Source organism: Ahaetulla prasina, chromosome 3, assembly GCF_028640845.1.
Source record: "Ahaetulla prasina isolate Xishuangbanna chromosome 3, ASM2864084v1, whole genome shotgun sequence".
In the NCBI taxonomy this organism is placed as follows: domain Eukaryota; kingdom Metazoa; phylum Chordata; class Lepidosauria; order Squamata; family Colubridae; genus Ahaetulla; species Ahaetulla prasina.
Genome location: NC_080541.1, coordinates 56,950,559 through 56,978,246, shown reverse-complemented (window position 1 = coordinate 56,978,246; position 27,688 = coordinate 56,950,559). Strand labels below are relative to the sequence as shown.

Below are 27,688 nucleotides of genomic sequence, written 5' to 3'. Positions count from 1 at the left end.
AAATATATATGTATATGTATATGTATATGTATATGTATATGTATATATTTTTGCCTCTTTTCTTTCTACATTGCCCAAGGCTCTTTTTCCTTAAGCATGCAGAGCTTGAGAGGTGAGTGACATTAGCAAAGTAAGACTCGTGAAGGATTCATGGGTTCTTACATTGTGAAATTTTAAGCCTTTCAGAGTCATCTGAGTTATATTGTATGTGAGTTGGGCAACTACATAAAATTGTTGGATAAATAATAATAAAAGTGCTTTGTGTTGAACTCACAAATGTAGTGACTCAGAATACCCATGGCTTCCAACCCTCCCTCTTAGTTGCCCCTAATTTTTAGCAACACATTCATAAAATCTTATGAAGTACTGTGGCGAAGTTCTCAGTCTCTTAAATTCTACACAGCTTCCACGCAGAAGTGGATCCGTATTGCTGCCTATCCCACTTCATAGTTGACAGGATGTGTTTTTCCCAGATGACAAAGTGTGGTTTCACCAAATATAGGCCTTGTACCTTCTCCAAAATGCAGTGAAGCAGCTTAAAACAATATGATTGAAGAACAGTACAAGATACTAGATTTCCATTGCCCCAGGTAAAGTAATAGACACATTCATAAATGCATGCACAGACATGTACACTTAGGTACACCTCTTTAACAAAATCAGTGGAGGGCAGAAAATGTCTGGAAAAGTACATTAAAATATTGAATTTGAGAAGATATCAAAATTAACACCACACCCATTGATTTAAGATACAGTCAATTCATATTAAATACTATACCTAGAAAATATTCCAATTTTCAGAGCAATTAAGCAGGGGAATGTGCTGTTAAGAAAATCTGTGAGATCTGCTTCTTGAGTAAGTGGTAAAAAAATGTACAAGCATCTTCTGAAGAAGCTTTAAAAGTAGATTATTTGGCCAGTAGTTTTGCAATTTACTGTAGGTTAAAAAATTTGCAAAGATTTCTCCCTCCCTCCCTCCCTCCCTCCCTCCCTCCCTCCCTCTCTCCCCCTCCCTCCCTCTTTCCTTTCCTTTCCTTTCCCTTCCCTTCCCTTCCCTTCCCCTCCTTTCCTTTCAAAAAATATCATTCAATATGTCCAATGTTAAAATGTTTGCTCCATCCTGTATTAATTAATAAAATGTAAGTGTTCGTCTCATTTCATTGTAATCAGGGTCACCAACCTTTTGGACCTCAGGGACCACTAAATTCATAATTTTAAATCCCGAAGACCACTAATATGCTTTTTAAAAAAAAGATAAATAGTATTTAGTGCAATATAAAAATGCACATTTTTCTGCAGACCATCAAAATTTTCTCATGAACCACCAGTGGACCACTGGTTGGTGACCACTGCTGTAGTTTGTTCTGGTACCCTCTAGTCTCCAACCATTAGAGTCACATCCTATCATTTTTAAAAAAAGAGAATTCAAGACAATAGCATTTTCCTATGGGAAGGATTCTTATAATTAGTTCCAAAATCTTATTTTAAATTCACCTGGACCATTAGTCTCTTTGTAACTTTCAAAAATCAAAGTCCCAACCCCTCTTTTGTAGATTATTCCAAAAGAATGTTTCATGGCCTTAAATTTGAATTTAAAACTTCTTTCACTATGGATTGAAGGAAAATCACCCAGTGCTGTAAAGCCTGTTGATCCAAAGGTCCCTACTAGCTGAAAACTAGTTAACAAGAGGGCTGTGAAAATATTTACAGACCCCTCACATCCTGGATATAAACTGTTTCCTACCCTCAAAACGACGCTACAGAGGACTGCACACCAGAACAACTTGACACAAGAACAGTTTCTTCCCAAATGCCATCACTCTGCTAAACAAATAATTCCCTCAACACTGTCAAACTATTTACTAAATCTGCACTATTAATCTTCTCATAGTTCCCATCACCCATCTCCTTCCACTTATGACTGTATGACTGTAACTTTGTTGCTTGTATCCTTACGATTTATATTGATATTGTTTCCTGATTGCTTATTTGTACCCTATGACTGTCTTTAAGTGTTGTACCTTAGAATCCTTTATGAACATATCTTTTCTTTTATGTACACTGAGAGCATATGCACCAAGACAAAATCCTTGTGTGTCCAATCACACTTGGCCATTAAAAACTTCTATTCTGTTCTGTTCTATTCTGTTCTAACAAGCAATTTTAGAAAGGGATTACAAAAGGGAGTATGCAAATCTAGTGCAATTAAAGCAAAAAAAATCTATTCCCTTGTCTTTCTGAACTCTTATCATTCAGTCTCCTTAGGAGAAGCAACTGTAGGGAGCACTTGTGGGTGATCTCAGGTCTTCTCCTTGTCTGGAGAGGAATTATGAAAAACCATTCCACTTGCTTTGCATGAATTCTTCATTCTGTCACAGTTGTCAGTTCTGTTTTTAGGAGAAATATCTTCAGTCTACAATTTCTTCTGTGGAAGTTCAAATAAGATGATTATTTTTACCAAAAAAATGATGCCCTGTGGTTCCTGTACAGTAGAACCCTTTTCAGTTCTGAAACTGGTACCTAGAAAGATGTATGAAATAATTAACTATTCTTAACATAATACAGAACAGCAACTACTTTAATAACATCATAATATTAACACCAATTCTTTTCTCTAGCTAGAATTATTTTTGATTCAATATCCCAAGCTGAAAAAAATAGACTTTATGGCCTCATGAAGTCCTTTGTCAGAAGAAATGACTGACTGAAGAATGTTGTCTACAAATCAAACCACACCTCATGGTGCTCTTCCTTCCAGAGAATTCAAGTTCCGGCTTGTTTCCAGATTTTTTTCCCCAAAAAACCTCTTCCCTTACTTAATTTTTCTTTAATATTTATTTGCAGATCAATGTCATACTCAAATTGCACAGACTGCAAGGATCTTGAAAAAAGTTATATTATCTTTTTTACTGTGTTGCAATATAATTCTTTCTGAGTTGTTCATCATTGCACCCATAAGTAGCTAGCTAAAAGGGTCAAGAAACATCCCCAGTTTTTGATGTGGATTGCTAACTTCTGCATGCAGGTCCAGCCTTGCCTGCCTGATGAGGAAACTTCTCCGAAGTATTTTCTTCCTTCCTTTTCTCTGCATTATAGACAAAAACAGGGAAGTACTATGCACAGTCAGGCTTCCAGAATGACAAGTTTTAGAAATAATAGAAGAAATGTTAGTACACTAATAAGTATTACAAGTACTGCAAAAATGTGGCCTGGTTCAAATAAGTCACTTATGTCTGGTGGATTACAAATTAAAGGGGGTGGTGGTCAGAGAAGGTCAACAAAAGTACTTGAGGATGCACCCTACAAAGGTAGACTGAAGGAATATATATAATATAATATATATAACAACAGAGTTGGAAGGGACCTTGGAGGCCTTCTAGTCCAACCCCCTGCCCAGGCAGGAAACCCTACACCATCTCAGTCAGATGGTTATCCAACATTGTCTTAAAAATTTCCAGTGTTGGAGCATTCACAACTTCTGCAGGCAAGTCGTTCCACTTATTAATTGTTCTAACTGTCAGGAAATTTCTCCTTAGTTCTAAGTTGCTTCTTTCTTTGATCAGTTTCCACCCATTGCTTCTTGTTCTACCCTCAGGTGCTTTGGAGAACAGCCCGACTCCCTCTTCTTTGTGGCAACCCCTGAGATATTGGAAAACTGCTATCATGTCTCCCCTAGTCCTTCTTTTTATTAAACTAGACATACCCAGTTCCTGCAACCGTTCTTCATATGTTTTAGCCTCCAGTCCCCTAATCATCTTTGTTGCTCTTCTCTGCACTCTTTCTAGAGTCTCAACATCTTTTTTACATCGTGGCAACCAAAACTGGATGCAATATTCCAAGTGTGGCCTTACCAAGGCATTATAAAGTGGCACTAACACTTCACATGATCTTGATTCTATCCCTCTGTTTATGCAGCCCAGAAGTGTGTTGGCTTTTTTAACAGCTGCTGCACACTGCTGGCTCATATCTAAATGGTTATCCACTAGGACTCCAAGATCCCTCTCACAGGTACTACTATTGAGCAAGGTGCCACATATACGGTACCTGTGCATTTTGTTTTTTTGGCCTAAATGTAGAACCTTACTTTTTTCACTGTTGAATTTCATTTTGTTAGATAGCACCCAATGTTCAAGTCTGTCAAGATCTTTCTGTAACTTGAGCCTATCTTCTGGAGTGTTGGCTATTCCTGCCAGCTTGGTGTCATCTGCAAATTTGATGAGTTCCCCATCTATCCCCTCGTCCAAGTCATTGATGAAGATGTTAAAGAGTACTGGGCCTAAAACAGAGCCTTGGGGTACTCCACTGCATACTTCCCTCCATGTGGATGTAGTTCCGTTGAGGACTACACGTTGAGTGCGGTTGGTCAGCCAGTTACGAATCCATCTGGTGGTGGTGCTGTCTAACCCACATTTTTCTACTTTATCTAGTAGTAGGTTATGGTCTACTTTATCAAATGCTTTACTGAAGTCCAAGTAAATTATATCGACAGCATTCCTCTGGTCTACTAATTTTGTCATTTTGTCAAAGAATGCGATAAGATTAGTCTGGCATGATCTGTTTTTGACAAACCCATGTTGGCTTTTGGTTATTACTTTGTTTGCTTCTAGGTGTTCACTGATTCGTTGCTTGATTATCTTTTCCAGAATCTTCCCCCGTATTGAGGTTAGGCTGATAGGTCTGTAGTTTCCTGGATCTGTTTTTTCCCCTTTTTTGAAGATGGGAACTACATCAGCTCTTTTCCAGTCCTCTGGCAGCTCCCCTGTGCTCCAGGATCTTTGAAAGATATAGTTCAGTGGTTCTGAGATCACGTCTGCCAGTTCCTTCAGAACCTTGGGGTGTAATCCATCCGGTCCTGGTGATTTGAACTCATCTAGGGTAGACAGGTGTTCACTTACCATTTTCTTCCCTATTTTAACTTGTGTTTCTAATCTGTTTTTTGTAGTGCTGTTTTTGATAGGTTGGATTGTTTTTTCCTTTTGTGTAAAGACAGATGCAAAATATGAGTTAAGTAGATCTGCTTTCTCCCTGTTGCTTGTCATCTTCTTGCCACTTTCTCCCAGCAATGGGCCAATTGTTTCCTTGACTTTTTTCTTGTTTTTAACATGTTGGAAGAAGCTTTTTTTGTTATTTTTTACTTTTGTCGCTAGCCTTTGTTCATTGTGAGCCTTAGCTTTCCTCACTTCATCTTTACAGGCTCGGGCTATTTGCTGATATTCTGCCTTAGTTATTTGCCCCTCTTTCCACTTTTTATATTTGTCCTTTTTGTCTTTCAATTTGTCAGATAGTTCTTTATTTATTTATTTATTTATTATTCATATTTATATACCGCCCTATCTCCCAAAGGACTCAGGGCAGTTTACAGGCATTTAAAAACAGATAAATACAGTCTAAAAACAATTAAAAAACTTATTCTAAAAGCCTAATAATTAAAAATATAAGAATAAAACCCAATTTAAAACCCATAAATTAAAATCTAGCTCAGTCCTGCGCAATTAAATAAGTATGTTTTAAGCTCGCGGCGGAAGGTCCGAAGGTCCGGAAGCTGACGAAGTCCTGGGGGCAGTTCGTTCCAGAGGGTGGGAGCCCCCACAGAGAAGGCCCTTCCCCTGGGCGTCGCCAGACGACATTGCCTCGCTGACGGCACCCTGAGGAGTCCCTCTCTATGAGAGCGCACGGGTCGGTGAGAGGTATTCGGTAGCAGTAGGCGGTCCCGTAAATAACCCAGCCCTATGCCATGGAGCGCTTTAAAGGTAGTCACCAAAACCTTGAAGCGCACCCGGAAGGCCACAGGTAGCCAGTGCAGTCTGCGCAGGATGGGTGTTATGCGGGAGCCACGAGGGGCTCCCTCTATCACCCGCGCAGCCGCATTCTGGACTAACTGTAGCCTCCGGATGCCCTTCAAGGGGAGCCCCATGTAGAGAGCATTGCAGTAATCCAGGCGAGACGTCACGAGTGCATGAGTGACCGTGCATAGGGCATCCCGGTCCAGAAAGGGGCGCAACTGGCGCACCAGGCGAACCTGGTAGAACGCTCTCCTGGAGACGGCCGTCAAATGATCTTCTAGAGACAGCCGTTTGTCCAGGAGGACGCCTAAGTTGCGCACCCCCTCCATCGGGGCCAATGACTCGCCACCGATGGTCAGCCGCGGATTTAGCTGACTGTACTGGGATGCCGGCATCCACAGCCACTCTGTCTTGGAGGGATTGAGCTTGAGCCTGTTTCTCCCCATCCAGACCCGTACGGCCTCCAGACACCGGGACAGCACTTGATAGCCGTTGGGGTGGTCCGGCGTGAAAAGTACAGCTGGGTGTCATCCGCATACAGCTGGTACCTCACGCCGAAACCACTGATGATCTCACCCAGCGGCTTCATGTAGATGTTGAACAGAAGGCGAGAGGATCGACCCCGCGGCACCCACAAGTGAGGCGCCTCGGGCCGACCTCTGCCCCCCTGTCAACACCGACTGCGACCGGTCGGAGAGATAGGAGGAGAACCACCGATAGACGGTGCCTCCCACTCCCAATCCCTCCAGCTGGCGCAGCAGGATACCATGGTCGATGGTATCGAAAGCCGCTGAGAGGTCTAATAGGACCAGGGCAGAGGAACAACCCCTATCCCTGGCCCTCCAGAGATCATCCACCAACGCGACCAAAGCCGTCTCCGTGCTGTAGCCGGGCCGAAAACCGGACTGGAACGGGTCTAGATAGACGGTTTCATCCAGGTGTAGGGGAAACTGATATGCCACCATACTCTCTACAACCTTCGCCGCGAAGGCGAAGGGATGGCAGGGTATTAGTCCATAGTTCTTCGCATGGATACCCATCATCCGATGGTGGCTGATAATGTTGATAGATAGGCTAAAGATGGAAAGATGGAGAAAATAGCCCAGCCCTAAAATCCATGGGGGAAAAACGAGGTGGGTGGGTAGGTCTTCTACCACCCTCGGCAATGTCTACAGCTGTTCTTGGGTACGTCCTCCGGCAGATCTCAAATCGGTCTCCAAGTCTCTTCCACCATAGTTCCAAAGAACAGTCCTGGCCAAAGATCCCAAAAGGCCATATAAGTGCAGATGACAGTGCACAAATAATAGTGGGAGAAACGGGCCCCCAAAGGCCGGGACACCTCCAATAATCACCACGCCAATTCCCTCCGTTAAGATGGTTCAAAGATAAAGATTATGCATCCATGCTGGTTTCTTTTGAGATCTATTATTTTTCTTCTTCATTGGTATTGTGTTAGACTGCGCTTTTATAATCTCACTTTTCAAAATTTCCCAAAGAATTTGGGATGTTTAGTCTGGAGAAAGAAAAATAAGGGGAAATTTACCAGCTATGTCCAGGTACATAAAGGGAAAGTACAATGAAAATGGTCAAGAGCTATTTTTCCTTTTATGTTGTGGTCCCACTAGATGGAGAAAAGGTGTCCAAAGGTGTGAATTTCAGTCTCTATCATTTCAGCTAGCTTGGCCACTCCTCATATCAGCTGACAGTCAGTAAAGTTGTAGTACAATATACTTAAAGTAACAAAGTTAGAGAAGGCTAGTAACCATACTGTGGTGATATTTTAGATTGCTTATACTGCTGTCTCAAACTTTCCCACCAGTGATGCTTAAGATCACTTAAATACAATTGTTGGATAAAAGAATAACTGAAAAAAAGAACAAATATAAAGTAAAACTAAAGTGCTTAAACTATTACATGCATTTATATAAAACCAATTACACTTTTTCACCAATCAGCCAAAGGCATTGTTAGTAAAGTAAACATACTGGATTTTAAACATTAATGGAAGACAACATTCTCAGCTGTTACTTCCCATATCAAGACCAGTATGCTTTTCCATGTCATACACTGGGAAACGAGCGTATTTTATGACCTGCTTATGGATTTCCTATAGGCACGGATAGTCCACTGTGGACATAGAATAGAAGCCTAGTAGCCAAGTTGAAAAGTTATTTGCTCTACTTTAGGATAGATAATCTTACACATTTATGGCATTTTCTCATACTGGCTTAAACTATGAATCCATTAAAATCGCAGAACCACCTGTTTTGACTGGCAGTGGTTCTCCAGGCCTCAAGCCAAGAAAGAGTTTTCACATCATTTATTAGCTAATCCTTCTTGCCAGGGATTGAATTTGGGAGCTTCGGCATGCAAAACATGCTTCCTGAAGTTTTCCCCCCTTTTTCTTTTAAAGATTCTGAGATTACAGACAATAAAATAGTAATGAGTCCGCATCACCTTTCTTGTCAGTTCTTTGTATGTCCATGTAATCTTTTTTCAGTTGAATCTTAATTTAAAGCTGAGAAATTCAAAATATTGTAAAATGTTTTGGGATTATATTTTAATGACAAACTTTTCTGTCTTGAATGAGTACATTTGATTCATCAATTCTTTCAGATGGATGGTGCGAGCTCTGTGTACTTCCCCCAGGGCAATTGTTCTATTGACAAAGTCTACCTACATTTCTTTTTATTGATTTATCTAATAGTAACTTTATAATTGTCTCTGAAATTCTTTGTTTTTTTGTCTGTTCAACAAAGTCTGACTAGATGAACCTTTATCTATATTGATAAATAGAAAAGCACACTGTTTTTTTGAACAAAGGCCCACAGTTAACCTTTGATTGGCATATCATAATTTTAAATATGGATGGTATAATTTAATTCAGTTAACATACAGTATATTCCACTCGTGTATAATGTTTCTCTGTTGTCACACTAGATTTTAATTTGCTAATAATTTTTGAAAATCTCTTGGGGTTGCCCTCAAAGATACTTCTCGTGTCTAATGTCATTATTTTCAATCCTTAAGTTAGTAAATGTCAAATGATCACTAGCTAATTCATTCATAATATCAAATAGCAATAGTAATAGCACTTAGACATATACTGCTCCATAGTGCTTTCCAGAACTCTCTGAATGGTTTACAATATCAGTATATTACTCCCAACAATCTGGGTACTAATTTTACTGACCTCAGAAGGATGGAAGGCTAAGTCAACCTCAAGCCCATCGGGATCAAACTCCATACTGTGGGCAGAGTTAGCCTGCAATACTGCATTCTAATCACTGTGCCCAGGACAGTATTAATCTTACGTTAATGATTCCCCTAAAAGTACATAGGACACCTAGAATTGAATGCCAGCTCACTACCAATAAAAAAACCTAGCTTACTCATTCTACTATAATCATTCTACTATATAGTATCATAGTTCTGTCAGGTATATTCTAATGCTCTTTTATATATTTTATTACCAGTTGTTCCATGTGGCCTATGTCCTCATCAAATTTGCAAATTCTCCTCGTCCAGATTTGTGGGTATTAGAGAGATCAATAGATTTTGGAAGAACATATACACCATGGCAATATTTTGCCTGTGAGTATAAACCACAGCTCTTTCAATGTTTATAGTACTTTTTTCTTTAAAAAAAGAATTCAAGCTTATTGAAGTTATAGAGTTAGCCATGCTGAATTGTACACAGAATGAATCTAAAATGCTGTTCCCTAATTCATAAGGTAAACCAAAAAGCCAGGTAATAGTAGTGGGATTAAGATACGTTGTGGCTCATCCCAGTAGTGGGTTTCAAATCCCGTTGCTACTGGTTCGCTCATGGATGAGCGTGTGCTTCTGCGCATGTGCAGAGATGTCTGGGTGGGTGGGTGGAATCTCCTGCCACCCCAACCGGTTCACCTGATCAGGGGCGAACCGGTAGCAACCCACCACTGGCTCATGCCTATGATAACCCAAAGTTTTTGTTATTGTGTAAAAGAATTCATAAGGTGGCTTCATTCTCTTCAGCATTATTATGGATTCTATATTGGTTACCATTTATCTTCGTTTTTCATCATTCTGTTCCCTGATTCAGATTCATTAAACATTAATATTTTAGTAAGCCAAGAATACATTGACACAACTTTCTGAGAATGTCCATACACTTTGGAGAACCTAAGAGCGAGGAGGAGGACTTCAGATGCCAAAGCTGCTCCAACATGAACTCTTGTGCTTTGATGATATCATGTGTCTTACTTATAAATCTTATTATCAGGACTAGAAGACACAACTAAAACATACACTGAACTAAAAGTGGCTTTCTTTTTAAAAAAATTAGATTCTAAGGCAGACTGTTGGGAACGTTTCAGAAAGGAAGCTAACAGCCCACTCAGAAAAGATAATGATGTCATTTGCACAACAGAATATTCTCGGATAGTGCCTTTAGAAAATGGAGAGGTAAGCTAAAGTCATCAATGTTCTAATGCTTGCCATTCCGCCATTGTTCAATTGTTATTGCATGTATTCTTTCAGTACTTCTAGCATCATAAATTCTAGGAACTTGGTTTGTAATTATCTGTGAATATTCCTCCTCATATCTAGGGTCACATAAGCTGCCTTACTTCATTTTGTCCACTTTTCCTACTTTACTGTGAGTTGGATTCAGTAATAGTTTGATTTAAGGAAAAATCCACTTTGATGATAACCTCCTTCCAGATATCCTTTCTTGTTTCTCTAGTCCCGTATTTCTGAACAACTTTAAGATGTGTGGACTTCAACTCCCAGAATTCCACAGCCCACTATGGGAGTTGAAGTCCACAAATCTTAAAGTCACCAAGCTTGCAAAACACTGCTTTAGGCTACTCTAAGTTACACTACTGACCATTCATTTTGAGGCTATTATTTTCTTTTTTATACACCATTATTTTTATATAACCACCAAACCAAGATAAAACAAATTGGAATTAGGACCATCAATATAAAGATAGACTTGTTTCTCATATCAGTCGGTTTTCTTAAACCAATAAAATTTTACTGGTATGAATAAAGTTTCCAGTTTGCTCATAAAAATGTTCTGTGAACTGAACTCTGTGTTAGCAGAATTTATTAGTATTCTACAATGAGCTTTTGTTAAGAAGAACTCTGAACCTGCTCTTGCTGATGGGGAAGTTCCATTGAACATAGAACATTGTGTATATTCTTCTTCCTATAAAAAGCCTTTGATTAAAAGAACTTTTTCCGCTTATTTATGTATTTCTTGAATGTTCATGTTACAGCAGGAAATAAGTACAGATTGATCAGTGTTAACAGTATTCAATCCTCTAATGATGTACAGATACCTATTACTGATATTTGTAATAATCATAATAATTCTTTTGAACCTATTGTTATTTATTAAATTTTTATTCTAGTCAGATGAGCAATCAGTGTTAAGGATGTTAATCGTCCTTTAGTTTATCATGAAGTGTAAACTTAACCAATATGTCATCAAAGTTTGAAAATATGACAAGACATAACTTGACAACATACAAGAGTTTCTTTCAAGCTCTGTACAAGTACCACCTGACTTTTTAAAGAACTTCATCCAATTAACCATTTGAGACTGGACAAGCCCTTTTAAATGGAAGCCAACATACCCTCAACATTCCATGTGTTCAACCCCAAAATGGGTAACTAATGGGAAAGTCAACATAAGATGGGTGGAGAGAAAGATTAAAACATAAAATGAATGCTAAAATCATTTATAGATGTATTCTTAATAATGTTTAAAAATATTGAAAATTAATCAGATACTATTGATTTATCCATCTCTCTTTTTTGAATCAGATTGTGATATCCTTGGTAAATGGCCGTCCAGGAGCAAATAATTTCAGCCATTCTTCCATACTTAGAGAGTTTACTAAAGCCACAAATATTCGTTTACATTTCCTCAGAACCAACACTCTTCTTGGACACTTGATCTCTAAAGCTCAGCGGGATCCAACTGTGACACGCAGAGTGAGTTCCTGTTCTTTTTGACAGAGGGAATCCAATAGATAATAATGGCATTATTTTGCAAAACCTTTGACCAATTTTTACCAGCTTGTACTTACTATTGATAATTTAGGATATAACATTCCATTTAATTTTCCGTATTACAGTATTGCATATTGCTTGAAATTCAGATAGAGTGTAAGAGCAATGAACTCAAAACCCTTTCTGTGTGCATGTTTTCATAGATGGTAACTTTTTATTGAGTAACAATATTGTCCATTGAGTTTAGCTCTTGTAAACCAACATAATCTTCATAAGGTGTTAGGCAAAGTGGTTGTGTACCAGTAGTGGGTTTCAATTTTGGCTGCTACTGGGTGCATGCGCCACTTCTGTGCATGTGCAGAAGCTTCTGCGCATGCTCAGAGACATCCGGGTGGGTGGGTAGAGCCTCCCACCACCGCCGCTACCGGTTTGTCTGATCTGGGGCAAACTACCCATCACTGTTGTGCACATTTCTTGTACCCAAGAGACTTCTAAAAAACTTGAGATGGGAAAGGAAAGTACAATATTTGTATCAGGAAACATCTCCACTTCCCAGCATAGCAATTCGAATGGGCTCTTATCTGTCACTAAAATATTACTAATCCCTGTTAATGGATAAATTTACCTTTGCAATCTAAAAGCTTCTTTACAATAACACTTTATATCCTCAAAACCACAATTTTCTTCTTGAATGTTTATAAAGATTAAATTCCTGCAGACTTTTAATGTATGTAAAAGATTTGCATTGATGAAAGAGGGTAAACTTCTCACTGTATTTCATTCTGCGTTTTTGTGACAGGGTTGCATAGTAAGAAAGAGGATCCTAAAGCAAATATACTGTGGGAACCCTAACACCCTCATCCCAGAAGAATAAAATATTTTGGGAAATATTAAAAAAGGCAGGATAGAATATTTCCCCTGAAGGAGAAATGGGAAAAAATCTTAAGGGAAACAGAAACCAGCACCAGTCTCCCTGCCCCCTGGCAGAAACTGAGGAGGACAGTTTTTAGAAATGCAGATTTGGTAATCTGTTCAAGACAGGATATTTTGAAACTCCTTGCAGCACAGCTAAAAAAGGCAGAATGATAGGATAAGAAGACAGCCCTTCACCCAAGATCCAACATAGGATGAAAGCCATTACCCACAATAGGAATTGTCCAACACCCTTTCAGTACACAAGCTCCTTCATTGCACCACCTCCAGAACAGTTAAAACTTCAATGTCATAGAAACCTATAAAGAGCCATCCACTCATTCAACCATTTGTTGACCCAAAACTGCACACTGTCTTTTTGGTTCTGTTCAATAAACCAACTTTCCAATCAGCCTCCATGTTGTTTCCAGCTTCTTTCTCCCAGCTTGGAACTGAACCAGATGGATTTTCCTTCCAACAACATTTTATAGACATAAAAAAGATGTATTCATATCTAATGAACTGCTTTTCTCCACAGAAGTGTACATGAATACTGGCAAAACTGATATAGGAATAGAGTTAGCCAGCTGTTAGTTGCAATATTATTATAACTATGCTGTGATCCCCTGAAGATTGGAAAGTCCTTATTTTGGACAGTCTTAAAGAACATGAACCCTGGAGGCATACATGACTCAGATTTCTCTTTTATTGTAGGATACTTTTTTTTGCTTGCAAAAGTGTGATGTACATTTTCAATATTTTTCAGGCACAGAATAAAATGTAGGCAAGTGATCTAAGGAGAAAATTTGCTTCAGATTGCAACATGGTAGAAGGGTATTAGAAAGTGTGAAATGGTGGTGCATAAGCACACCAGCGTGCCTACCATCCCTGTCCTAATGTTTTCTTTTATTCATATCCTTTACATGTATTTAGAATTATGTTTACCCTTGTATCTGTCATAAAATGCATGCTTGATGAAATAAATAAAATATTTTTTTAAAATAATTAGGAATCTATAAACTTAGGATTTATAGACATAGGTACAAATAGAATTTATAAGATAAACCATTTTTATTTTTCTGGTCAGTGTGAATAAAACAGCAAAAATGGTTCATTTTCATCTTCTTGAACTATGCATCAGTACACTGCTGGTAGGGTAAATAATATCTCTTTCTTATATATACAGTACATATATATATCATTCTTATTGACATTTTCAGTGAGTCAGCCCAGACAAGTATAACTTTATCATCAAATATCTTGGTGATAGGGAGTGGTAGCAAAATAATGAACTGCTAATTCTTTGAATACCATTTTGATTATTAAGGCTTGCAAATGACTTCTAACCCAATCTTATGAGTATTTACTTTGAATAAATGAGTAAATACACACTTACTTGGAATTACTCTGGTACATTGAACCTTATTCAAATTGTAGCATATAGGAATGTAGTGCCACCCTTTGTTAATCTCTCCAGAAGTTAATCTATCCACTCAATTCAGGGAAATTTGTTCCAATGTGAATTTTTATAAACTTGAACCCTTGATTTTGATTTGGCTCAAGGCATCTACACAAATAGTAATGGAAAAGAATTGACTAAATAATATTGAGGAATGAATTGAATTAACAATGTAAAGCAGGGGTCTCCAACCTTGGTCCCTTTAAGACTTGTGGACTTCAACTCCCAGAGTCCCTCAGCCAGCAAAGCTGGCTGAGGAACTCTGGGAGTTGAAGTCCACAAGTCTTAAAGGGACCAAGGTTGGAGATCTCTGATGTAAAGGACATTATACTGGCCATTGAGAGAATAATGAGGGGAAAATGACTTTTTAATATTCTGTTATATCTACTGTATATAATATAATAGAATTTGTTCTAAGGATTGATGTGCCATCAATCACATGTTCACCATACCTCATGATTTATCCCCAACCTGATATTTTAGATTTTCCAACAACACTCCCTTCATGACTGTAACTGAGTTACTACTGGTCATCATCTTCTCTCCCCCACACCCCTCTTTTCTCAGCATTAAAGCTTTCTCAAGAATGCTAAGTTTTGGCATATTGTGTCCAATACAAGGGTTACAGTAAATATAAGTAGACAAATATTTTCCCCAAGTCTTGAAAATATCCTATATTTAATCTTAGTTTAAGGCACTTCTGGGTTTACTGTCCAAAATCTCAGAATCATTCTTTCCAACTGAGTTAATAAGGCAGGGTGCAAACTAGTATTGCCCTTAACTCAATATAGTTGTTTTTATAGCATGTGGCACTACAGTTGATGAAAGGTTAATAAAATAATGATAAGCTACAAGTGCCTGAAATGAAGAAGGGAAATTGAAGAGACAAGATGAGATGGAAATTTGTGCCAATGGGAAGCTGCCTGCTCCAGAATACCAATATAGTAGTCTGCAGAAATATTCTTGCACACTTATTTTTGCATTGCAGATGAACCAAAAATTAATTGACTTGGCTGCAGATGAGCTGCAGAACTGTGGCAGAATTGAGGGAACATTCATGGAAGGGCTCTCGGCCACCCTAGGAGGGGACTTCATTAGCCTTTTTAGTACCTTTAAAATAGGCAAATATTAGCTTAATTTTAAAGTTAAGGGAACTATAATATAACTGATTGCCTGAAGACACCAAATGAGTCCCATAGCTGAGCTGAAAGATTTCAGCCCTGCATTCATAGGTGTAGTATTGCAGCAACTTACTCTGGGGAAGCCTATGTGTTCCCCCCATCCCACCCATAGATACAGCTTTTTAAGCACTTTACCTGTTTATTATCAGTATTAAAACAATTCCTTCCCTTTCCTTCCACTGTTTCTTGTTTTCTAACTCTTTCATATAATAATAATAATAATAATAATAATAATAATAATAATAATAATAATAATAATAATAATAATAATAATAATTATTATTATTATTATTATTATTATTATTATTTAATTTTTATACCGCCCTTCTCCCGAAGGACTCAGGGCGGTGAACAGGCAAAATAAAAACAACAATCAAATACATACAATAGAATAAAATATTAATTAAAAAACTTATTTAAATTAGCCCAATCTAAAAATACTTTTAAAATCCCAAAACCTAATTTAAAAATTTAAAACCCTAAAAACAACTAAAATTCTGTGCCAGTCCCGCACAGATAAATAAATAGGTCTTAAGCTCACGGCGAAAGGTCCGAAGGTCCAGAAGTTGGGGAAGTCCAGGGGGAAGCTCATTCCATAGAGTAGGGCCTCCCACAGAGAAGGCCCTTCCCCTTGGGGCCGCCAGCCAACATTGCTTGGCTGACGGCACCCTAAGGAGTCCCTCTCTGTGAGAGTGCATGAGTCGGTGGGAGGCAAACGGTGGCAGTAGGCGGTCCCGTAAGTAACCCGGTCCTAAGCCATGGAGCGCTTTAAAGGTGGTAACCAACACCTTGAAGTGCACCCGGAAGACCACAGGCAGCCAGTGCAGTCTGCGCAGGATTGGTGTTATATGGGAGGTCGGACCAGCTCCCTCTATCACCCGTGCAGCTGCATTCTGAACCAGCTGGAGCCTCCGGGTGCTCTTCAAGGGAGCCCCATGTAGAGAGCATTGCAGTAATCCAAGCGAGAGGTAACAAGAGCATGAGTGACCGTGCATAGGGCATCCCGGTCAAGGAAGGGGCGCAACTGGCGAATCTGTGAAAAAACATTAATATATAGAAAGTGTAAAAAATGAAAGAAATGCAGGATTCAGTAGCATTGTAGTAAGAGAGCCATTATGGCTAAGGGACAAAAAAACCAGAAGTCTGGTAACATCTTTTCTGATTAACAAATTAAAAGGCATTTGCTCTTTTGGGGAAGTTGCTACCAACCTCCTTCTAATGATTTACCTTAAGTAATGTACATGTCTGGAGAATATACTTGGGCCAAATCTATATTTTATAGCAAATAATTAGTGTCCAATTTGCATCCATAAAGATACTTAACAGAACTTTTTGAAAATAGATTGCTTCTGCTATTTGTCTACAAATGTTATTTTTTCTGTTATCTAGTACTACTACAGTATAAAAGACATCAGCATTGGTGGACAATGTGTTTGTCATGGACATGCTGATGTGTGTGCTGCAAAAACTGACCCAGATTCCTACAGGTAAAGTAACCAACTGTACAATCAAAACAACAGTTCTTACAAATGATTTTTGTTTATGTTTATAAAATGATGGAGGTGATTTGGGGATTCTCCTTGCTCCAAAATCTCAGATTATAGTAAAGGTTATTTATTCATCCATCCCCATAGCTATGATAGAATGAGTTTTGTTTGAAAAAATTATTAGTCTCCTGTATGGCCTTTTTAGTACTAATGTGGGATATACATTTCATAAACAAATAAGTTAACATTTGAATTTGTATTATCATTGGATTAGGACATGTCAACTTCAAGACTCGTGGAGTTCAACTCACAGAATCCTCCAGTCTGCATGGCTGGCTGGGAAATTCTGGGAGTTGAGTCCACAAGTCTTAAAGTTGACAAATTTGGAAACTCCTGGATTAGGACATAACCTCTATATTAAATTATTTTTTTAAAAATCCCATAAGATAGGAAATAAGATAGGAAAAGTGCAGTAGGGGAAATTTAACTGAGAATTACTTAATAATTATAGGTACCAATGTGAATGTCAACACAATACTTGTGGGGAAACCTGTAATCGTTGCTGTCCAGGGTATAATCAGAAAACTTGGCAACCTGCAACAACCAGCAGCCCAAATCTCTGTGAACGTAAGTCATGCAGAAAGACAAGTATTGCTTTAATGTAAACACAGGTCACATTTGCAAGGCTTACATTGTATAATAATAACAATCATGTAAATGGTAATAAAACAAACACATATGAATCCTACGGTAGCTCTGTATTTCTTTAGATTTGACCTGTGATTCTGCAGTTTTCTAGAGCAATTAAATAGCCTTTTGTATCTCTTGTGTCAAGCCAACTTGATTAAAGTTGGTAGGTGGGAATGCTTCTTGATTCAAGCTGAGCACATATTATCTGCCTTGCTGCTGATTGTGAAAAAGTCAGGTTGAATGTGCTACTTGTGATGCTTTTTTTAAAAAAATCAGTATTCCATTGCTAATTTTCTTCTTTTGTTAAAAAGAATTTTAATCCACCATTTTTCCCAGCCTGCAACTGTCACGGCCATGCTCTTGACTGCTATTATGATCGTGAGGTTGAACGACGGAAAGAAAGCTTAAATCTTCATGGACAGTATCAAGGGGGAGGAGTCTGCATTGACTGTCAGGTAAATCCCCTGTAACACCTTTTGTAGATTGTTAAGTACATGAAAGTTGCAAAATGGCATGCTGAACTTCAATTATTCTGGGCTAGAGAAGAAAGTAATTTTCTATCACTCAAAGCTTTATTCAATTTTGATTACTAACTATGCAGGACTATCCTGTAGAATTGAACTGTTTTAGGTTAGTAGGGCTATTTCTAAGATTGTATGGTTTAGATCAGGAGTCTCCAACCTTGGCAACTTTAAGACTTGTGGACTTCAACTCCCAGAATTCCTCAAAGCAAAGCTGACTGAGAAACTCTGGGAGTTGAAGTCCACAAGTCTTAAAGTTGCCAAGGTTGGAGACCCCTGGTTTAGATAGTGATTGAGACCTCTCTGCAGTCACGTTACTGAACTTCAGGCACCCAGCAACACAACTACATTTACAGCTGTCCTATGGTCATGTGATCAGGTTTTATGATGGCTTTGCTGAAATCCAGCACTTTCAGTTTTCTACAAAATGCTTCCATAGTGAACCTTTGGTTTGCTTAATGACTGCAGTGCTCACATAAAGACCGCTGCAAGAAAATTTGTAAAACTTTAGTCATTAAGATATATGAATGTATTGTGATGGGACGACTGTATTACAATCTTAATTTGAAGACTACGTACGTCTATTCCATCAGTAAACATTTTTAATGGGTAGAAAGTTCCTCCTGATGCACAGCTGAGCTTACTTCCTTGAAGTTTTAACCGACTGGTTCTGGCTCTCTTCTTTGGGCAATGGAAAATATGTTTACTTCCATTTCTGTGCTATCACATTTCTCTTCAGTTGTCCTTTCATTAGGCTACATCCTTTAACTTTTCCTTGTGGGGCTTGTTTTCCAGACTCGTAACCATCTTGGTTGTCCTCTGAGCTTGAATAGTTGTTATTGTCCTTTTGAAGTAGGGTGCCTAGTACTGAATTCATCCTCCATATAAGGATGCGTTTATTACAGTTGATAGTTTTAAGTGTTTTATATCAATGCTATGATGGAATAAAACTAAAAAATAGAAATCCCCCAAATCTGATAAGATCTCATATGAAAATTCAGATATTTCATGATAATGTAACCATTTTAAATTTTATTTTGCCTTTTTTTTAAACCTGATGCCCTGTGATATTATATAAAATCATGTGATTTTATATCAGAAAATGTTGCTAATCTCTGTTGAACCTAAAGATACTGTAACATTCCTGGTTCGGTCTGCATTCCTGATACATTGACAGAAATCCCAAGTCACTGTATTTGTGCTACATCAATCTTTTTCTTCATTGTGGAAACAGATTGAAAGATTTATTTATTTTATTTTTATTTATTTATTTATTTTGTCACAACAATATATATGAGTATCATACAAAAAGATTATATAGTATATAAACATATATGAGTAAATATTAGGAAGTATAAGCATATATATATATATATATATATATATATATATATATATATATATATATATATATATATATATATATATATATATATAAGAAGAAGAAAAAGAAAAACAATAGGACAGGAACGGTAGGCACGTTTGTGCTCTTATGCACGCCCCTTATGGTCCTCTTAGGAATGGGGTGACGTCAATATTAGAAAGTTTTTGGTTAAAGCTTTTGGGATTATGGGAAGAGACCATAGAGTCAGGTAAAGTGTTCCAAGCACTGGTGATTCTGTTACAGAAGTCATATTTTCTGCAATCTAGATTAAAGCGGTTAACATTAAGTTTAAATCTTAATTAATTAATTAATTAATTAATTAAATTAATTAATTAAGTTGCCAAAACTTAAATTGTTTCTTGTTTATCTCTTCTTCTGATTGCATTTCTCTTATGCCAGTTTCTTCTACATTTTACCCCATGTAGCACAACACAGCTGGTATAAATTGTGAGAAATGTTTAAAGGGATACTATCGTCCATATGGTGTTCCAGTCATGGCAGTGCATGGATGTATACGTATGTCTATTTTTCTATTCTTTTTACTAGCCCCTTCCCCTCAATATATGATAATAAAAATGATTCAATATATTTTAACATGTGAAGTTTGTTTATACTACTGTTGGAAGAAATGTCCATCTGGGTTTAGTTCCAAGTGGGGAGAAAGACACTGGAAACATGGAGACTGCTTAGAAGAATGGTTTTAATGGTGAACAGGACCACATGGTTTGAGGTCCTGGGCAGAAAAAAACACATGAGTGAGAGAGGAAGAGAGATTTATACCTCTGTTCGGCTTTGAACTTACTTCCTGTTCCTATGGCAAGAAATATATCCTGATTGGTTGTCAGATTCTCATGCTTGATTGAATCTTGCTGAGTGATGTAATCTTCCCAGGTGCCATGTGGTGAGATGGGTAGAGGGCTAATCCTATTATGTCCTGAGGGTGACGGTCTTTTGTGTTGTAGATAAACTGGCCCAGCTTTTTGTCTTGTAAATAACCAATTATCTGCTGGGGGCAGGAGTTGGGGCTGAGTTTCTGTAACTTAAGATTTCTATTTCTCTTTTAGGGGAAATATTCTGCCTTTTTAAATATTTCCTAGAATATTTCATTTTTCTAGGCGACGGACGGGTGCTAACTTCCTACACTACATATAATGTTTTTTATTTTAGATTACATGGTTAAAGTTCTCTGTTAGGATGGTAAACGCCAAGCCTGTTGGAGAATTATATCTTTTGTAGGTTTTGGTCTTTCTGATTTTTAATATATCTCCTATAAGGCTATATACAGTACCAGTACCTCACAATGTATCTGAACTAGGATAATTTGAATCTGATCATTTGTGCTACAAGCGAGGTTAAATGGTCTGCCATTTTATCCTTAAAGGCACTTTATGGGGAGGTGTAGTTCTTTTGAAGAACTTAACAGCTAAGAGACCTGTTTTTGGGTCTGTCTTTTAGACCATCTTAGAGAGTTTCCCTGGGTGCCTCCAATTTTTAAAAGTTAGAGAAGTATCCATAAGGAAAGTGTTTTCAGTGAATGTATATGAGTGTTCTCTGTATATAATTCTGTCTATAGAGTGCACTGTTCAATGAAGTTCACCTGTACAGTATCAAATCTCATGTTCTTTTTGGAACTAAAGACCATTCCTTATTTATTGCGACCTTTTTAAAAAAAATCTCACTTTACTACTGTGGTTCTGCTGCTTTGCACATTCTTTGTGTGTGCACTTGTAGGATTTAAACAATGTTTTACTTTGTTTTAACGGTTTTTGGTAAGCTGCCATGGAACCAGAATACAAATGCCAAAATAAAGGGAAACATTGTAACAAGGGCTCCCTTGAAAGAGACATAAAAGTATGGTCATACAATTCCATTACAAGAGTCCTTAAAATATGGGAGTTACTGGGGGTGAATATAAAATCGAACTGTTTTTGATACCACGATAAATTATTCAGATCACTGTATTATCAATAACCTTCTAGAACAGAGGTCTTCAAACTTGGCCGCTTTAAGACTTGTGGACTTCAACTCCCAGAATTCTCCAGCCAGCATATTGAGAATTCTGGTAGTTGAAGTCCACAAGTCTTAAAGCGGCCAAGTTTGAAGACCTCTGTTCTAGAATGTAGTTGTAGCTAATTTACGTTTTTGTACTTAAAAGGATATTGATGTGACAAGCTTCACACAGCATTTCAAGATAAAAAGTAATAATATAATTATTAAATCTATTGCTGCCAAAGCAAAGTAGTCATCTGATGTACAGTAGGAGTTCCTGTTATTATAATTCTAGTAAACTTGAGGAAATAAACGTATTTGAAGAAAGCTTTTGGTGATGTTATTTCCTGTAGCCTGCAGGTGTAGCCCTGAACATTCCAATGGCTGTGAAGAAGGATCAGGTCATTGTTATTGTAAGCTGAATTACCAGGGTGAAGCCTGTGATCGGTGTGCTGATGGATACCATAGTTTTCCCTTCTGTTACCGTGAGTATCACAGCATGTCCACTGAATCTTTAAATTAATATCCATCGTTTTATTCAAGATTTTCTTTCACTCATTTTTATCCTAGTGCTATTTCTAAGCTATTCCTAAATCATACTTCCAAATAAGGCCAGGAGGTAAATATTTCATTTCATGGTCATGCAGTAGTCTTTTCTGAAATATGAGGTAAAACTGAACTTCTACAACAAGCATCTGGAGTTATATTTCTATGACAGATTAATTACCTAGATTGGAAAGCAGGCCACTCTATTTTTAAACAGGGATGAATTTGCTCTCCTCACTTCTAATTTTTTCCTTCCTCTACTTGATGTTCCAATGCTATAATTGTTTTTCAGTCTAGTGCATCCATAGCACTTATGGAATGTGATCATGACACATTATAGTAGAAGAATAATTGCTTTGAAGTATTACTATAAATATCAAGGTATTGCTAACATGGAGATATTGCAGAAGCTAAAACATGAAGAAGATGGAACAAGAGAGGGTCTGAATTAGAAATATAATTGCCTTGGTAGAAAAAAATGGGGAGAAGGAAATGATATTCTGACTGCATAAAAACTACAGAGTATCCTTCAACAGCCAACCCTCTTTCTTTCTCACCTTGTGAGAGAGAAAATTCTTATTGGAAGGAAAGAATAAATCAAGGTAAGAAAAGTTGAATATTGAGCAAGAGATGGATAAGGTACAGGGAGAAAAATGGTTGAGAGAAACAGCTGAGACGTGGAAGGCAAACTTTTGCCATGAAAGGATGATTGGAGTAAGAGGAAGAGGAGTAGAACAGACAGAGTCGGGAAAATGAACCAAGTAGAGATGTTGAGAATGTTGAGGAGAGAAGAGAGAGGATATTGTGGTGAGAAGAGAAAAGGTGTTGAAACAAGGAGTGATGTAGTGGTGACAACTGAGATAATAAGAGATTTAAAAAGGTTTTAAAAATCTCCTTTTCCTCAGGTTTGTTTAAACAGGCCTTGGAGATAGTCACAGTATAAAAAAATAGAGTAAATGATTTTGTTGTCTGGTTATTTATCTAAATGGCTGCTTCTTTTATTCTTCTTTTAATTCCTATCTCCCTAGCTACAACTCAGAAACCAGCAGTCCCTTCAGTCCCTGGTCATATTGATGGCAAGTTTGTTTCTTACTTTTTTGTCTATAACTTATCATTTACTAACAGAGTATCAATTATAGATGCATCATTGATAGAGATTTTTTTTAGATAAGAGCTCCCAAACTGTGGAACATAGTGTCCACAAATGTGCAGGGGCATGAAATGCAGAATTAAATAGTGCTGTTTCCATCCTTTCCTTATCTATCATTAACTAAAATGCATATGCTGATTAGAGCAAATTTAAAAATTAGTTTGTTTTTAACTGAGATTACCTTTTGATTGGAGTTGAGTGATTGTATTAAATCTAAATGACAGACTTGTCTATAAATCCATATAAATTTTGCTGGAAAATGCCCAATCTCTGTTCTATACAGCTTTACAAGTTCATCTAGTCTTTCTCATAACCTAGACTAGTCAGTTTCCCAATCTGTTTGGGAACTTGTTTATTTGATTTTCCTTGATTATTGGTTGGCTGGGAAATTTGGACAATATTGCAATAGTCATTGGGAATTAGGCGGTGTATAAATTGTGTTAACAAATAAATAATCCCCCTTATTTTGAAGTTTAGCTGACTTCAAAACAGGGTTGAACCAATTTATGGAAGTCATGCCGATCAATGGCTGTTAGTCTTGAAGGCAATCTGATTGTATCCGAAGGCCATTTGCTGGGACACTAGTGGGTTTCCTTGTGCAGTTGACTGGCAACTGTTGTGTCTTGCCCGCCCTCAGAGCAGCCGGGGCCTTCTTATCTGCTCCCGAACACGGAGGAATGTATGCCTCCCAGCCCCAGTCCTGGCTCCATGCCCAGACAAACTGCAGAAGAAGGAGCACCTCCCGGCCCCAGACCTGACTCCATGCCCAGGCAAACGGAGCAGCTAGACCCCTCCCCCTCCTCCACAGCATGTGAGCCTGAGGAGGGTTTATTACCAACAGCTGATTGGAGTGACCCTCTCATCAGAAGATTGGATAGGCGGAGGCAACAGAAGGAAGGGAGGGGCAGGCCTTAATGAGTGCTGAGTCATGGAGCCACACCCCATGGCCTATATAAAGGATCTGCTTTCTGGCAGTCTCTGAGTCAGGCAAAGTCGAACTTATCTTGCTGAAGTCACTTACTGGTCTCCTGCCTGCTCTGAGGACTTTGCTAGGACTTTGGGCAGAGCTGCAGAGGCAAGCCTGATTCGGATTTCCCTGACCCGGCCGTCAGCGGAGGAGTGGGACACGACAGGCAACTATGAGAACAGACTACTGGGATAGATGGGATAAGGGACTGATCCAGCAGGGCATTGCTCACATTCTTATGTCCATTCTTCCTCAAGATTGTAATCAAATGATAGAATACAGTGCTTTCCAGAGGTTGAACCTTTGTTATTCCATTACAATATTATACCATGGAAGCAAATGACATGAAATATTCTGAGATTCTGGAGACCCAAACATAGCCAGATGGATAACTAGCCTACATAATTCTCTTTATTCTGACAACTGAGTTCATTCAGGCTAGTGGTGGGAGTGGTCTCAGCCAGAATGAGCAGCTGAGAAGAATGGTATTTTCATGTGAATTTTAAAAGAATATCATATAGGCATATATTTAAAAATGCATATGCAAGTACTGTACAACTACAGCAATAGACACCTGCAGAGGATATCAACCTTTGCTTATTAAGAGTTTATCCATCACAGGGCCCTCTGGCATAGGAAGCTTCTTAGCACAGGATATCTTTAACTGGAAGCTATCTGACATCTGTTTCTGCACCTGGATTATTACTATGCAATTCCCTTAGCTATTTAGAGCTTTGTCTAGGCAGCATCAACCTCTCCCAACCTTGCAACTTCAATCAATCAAGACATTCTTGACAAATGCTGTAACATTGTCATGCTTTTTTCTTTTCCTGTATTAGGCATTCGTTGCAGACCAGGATATTTTGGAACACATTGTCAGCGTAAGTTTTGCTATTCTTCTGGGAAATACCAAAGTTAACTGGAGAAGAATATCATTGGAAGACTTTTTTTCCACTCCTGTTGTGCTTGAAATCCATGGCTATTGTTAACATTTTAAATTCATTTCTTTTAAATGTAGCCTGACAATGTTATGCTTCAGGGGTGTTCAATAATGATATTTGCGATCACAATACAGATTCATTGTCAATGCCAGACTAGATTTCAAGGTATTATCTGTGACAGATGTGCAGTTGGGTATTTCCGTTACCCTTTCTGTCGAAGTAGATTATGATTTGTTTTTATATTTTAAGCATTTAAAAATGGCACTCATCAGGTGAAAAGCCAGGTTAGAAAGTTTAAAAATGAATGCAAGTTAAAACAGCCACTGAGATGTCATAAAATATATTGAGAACTGAATTTTCTTCTAATTCAGGGTTCTCAAATTTCTGAAGATTAAAAGATTTTTTAAAAAAATTAAAACTGAGGCACATTTATTTATATAAACAGAAATATTTGTGCTTTAAAAAAGGCTTTCAGATAAAAAGAAAATTACATTTTACCTACTACAGACAGAATCAACTATCCACTAAATCAGGGGTCTCCAACCTTGGCAACTTTAAGACTTGTGGACTTCAACTCCCAGAATTCCCAGCCAGCAGAGCTGGGTTGAATTGCAGAGCCGGCAATTCTGGGAGTTGAAGTCCATAGTCTTAAAATTGCCAAGGTTGGAGACCCCTGGTCAAAACTCGGAGGAGATGCTAGAACTACTATGCTGATGCTATCAATTCTCTGTGCTACATATTACATGTCTCCCACATGGAGAGCAGTGTCTCTAAATTAACATTCACCAGAGAGAAAGATATAGGAATGTTTCAGGAAGCCTCCCAGTTTCCAAATACCCTGCATATATTAATATACTGGGACCTGGGAAGGAGGAAAAGGCATAAGAAACTTTTTGTGTGGTAAATTGGTACCTATTTCATTGGCTCAATTGACAGAGATAGATAAGAATTGTTTTTTTAAAAAAAATATAAATACTAACACAAGGAAAAAATATTATTCCTTTTTTTAAATTCAGTGTATTTTTTCAAAAAAGGAAATAATTCCTTCACCCACAGAAATTAGGTTTCATTGATTTCTTTGAAATTTGCTTTGGAGAGGCAAAAGGAAATTAAAGATTTAAAAAGAATACCATGGTAAATTAATTTTTATTTTTCTCATCTAGAATGCAACTGTGCTGTACTTGGATTTGTGGACAACACATGTGGCCCCTAGGGCAATTGTTTTTGCCATCCAAATTATGCTGGGTCCAAATACAGCCAGTTATTCATGGTTATTAAGATCCCCCAGGTGCTGAATCTGAGTAAACAGGTTTATTTTTCTGCCTTTTCATTCAGACACTTCGATTTACAAGTAACATTTAGCTGACTTGCTAGTTTTTGGAAAGTATTTGTTTTTCCTAATAGGTATTGTTAGCTTTCCGAGTTTGAAGTCTAATGCAGCTTCCTCAATACTTGAAATAAATTTAGTCTCATTCCAAAATGGCTACCCTGTAGGAAGAAGCACTATAGTTATAGATCTAAAATTTTCTGAAATCTCTAGAGTCCTCTGTGCTTCAACTGATTTGCTGAACTCTGTTTGCATGATTATTGAAAAGTGGTTGGTAATTGCCTGCCATTTTGAACAGAAAGCACACTTAAATTGTAGTACAATCTTAAAATAAGCTTAGTATAGACTCTATTATTTCAGCGCGCTGGACTAGCCTAAGAATAAAATGTTTTAGCAAATTTTAATGGGGTTTTTACTGGTTTTTACTGTTTTAATGATCAGGCCATGATAATATTTAGTCTTAACTGGGTTTTAATGCTTATTTATTATATTGTTTTAATATACCTGTGAACCGCCCTGAGTCCTACGGGAGATGGTGCGGTATATAAGTATGATTAATAAATAAGTATGATTAATAAATTAATTAATAATAATTAATGCCGGTGAATAGCGCAGGCTGGTAAAGCCTGTTATTAAGAACACAAAGCCTGCAATTACTGCAGGTTCGAGCCCGGCCCAAGGTTGACTCAGCCTTCCATCCTTTATAAGGTAGGTAAAATGAGGACCCAGATTGTTGGGGGGGCAATAAGTTGACTTTATAAAAATATACAAATAGAATGAGACTATTGCCTTATACACTGTAAGCCGCCCTGAGTCTTCGGAGAAGGGCAGGGTATAAATGTAAACAATAAATAAATAAATAAATAAATAAATAAATAAATAAATAAATAAATAAATAAATAAATAAATAGATAGATAGTATTATTACAAACAAATAGAAAAAAAAGGAGAACCTTAGTTGGCCCTGCCCATTTCCCATCATCATTCTGTCTACTCTGACTCTTGTCTGCCTCTACATATGAAGGTTTTTATGTGTAGAACACAAATCTTTTTACCTATTAAATATTTCTTTGTCATTCTTTGCAGATGTAGTTTCTTTGTTATGGCCCTTCATTGCTGTTGAACTGTTTCATTTCTCATCTGGGACAAATGAGAAGTTCAGAGCCTGCAAAGCAGCTTAGCATTGGTCACATTTGCCTGATTTTCTTCCTTTTTAAGTCAACCCCAATATTTCCATTGGAGACATTAATATGATAGGAACAGCTTTCCTTTCTTTTGAAGAGCTTGCTTGTGTAGGTAGGGTAATGAATTGACCAAGTTTACACACCTGTGTCTAAAAAAGAAATGT

At 37.7% G+C, this 27,688-nt stretch overlaps 1 protein-coding gene across 2 annotated transcripts in view; it reads left to right on the top strand.

The window, feature by feature from the left end:
• LAMA3 (laminin subunit alpha 3) overlaps window positions 1-27,688 on the top strand; it is a 158,507-nt gene that overhangs the window by 19,763 nt on the left and 111,056 nt on the right. For both annotated transcript variants that reach the window (XM_058177795.1, XM_058177794.1), the window contains exons 3-12: window positions 9,260-9,377; window positions 10,111-10,229; window positions 11,598-11,768; window positions 16,728-16,825; window positions 17,337-17,452; window positions 17,852-17,970; window positions 19,846-19,936; window positions 21,763-21,894; window positions 22,984-23,031; window positions 24,912-24,953. In XM_058177795.1, the coding sequence (XP_058033778.1) occupies window positions 9,260-9,377; window positions 10,111-10,229; window positions 11,598-11,768; window positions 16,728-16,825; window positions 17,337-17,452; window positions 17,852-17,970; window positions 19,846-19,936; window positions 21,763-21,894; window positions 22,984-23,031; window positions 24,912-24,953 (1,054 nt within the window). The remainder of the gene's footprint in view (window positions 1-9,259; window positions 9,378-10,110; window positions 10,230-11,597; window positions 11,769-16,727; window positions 16,826-17,336; window positions 17,453-17,851; window positions 17,971-19,845; window positions 19,937-21,762; window positions 21,895-22,983; window positions 23,032-24,911; window positions 24,954-27,688) is intronic.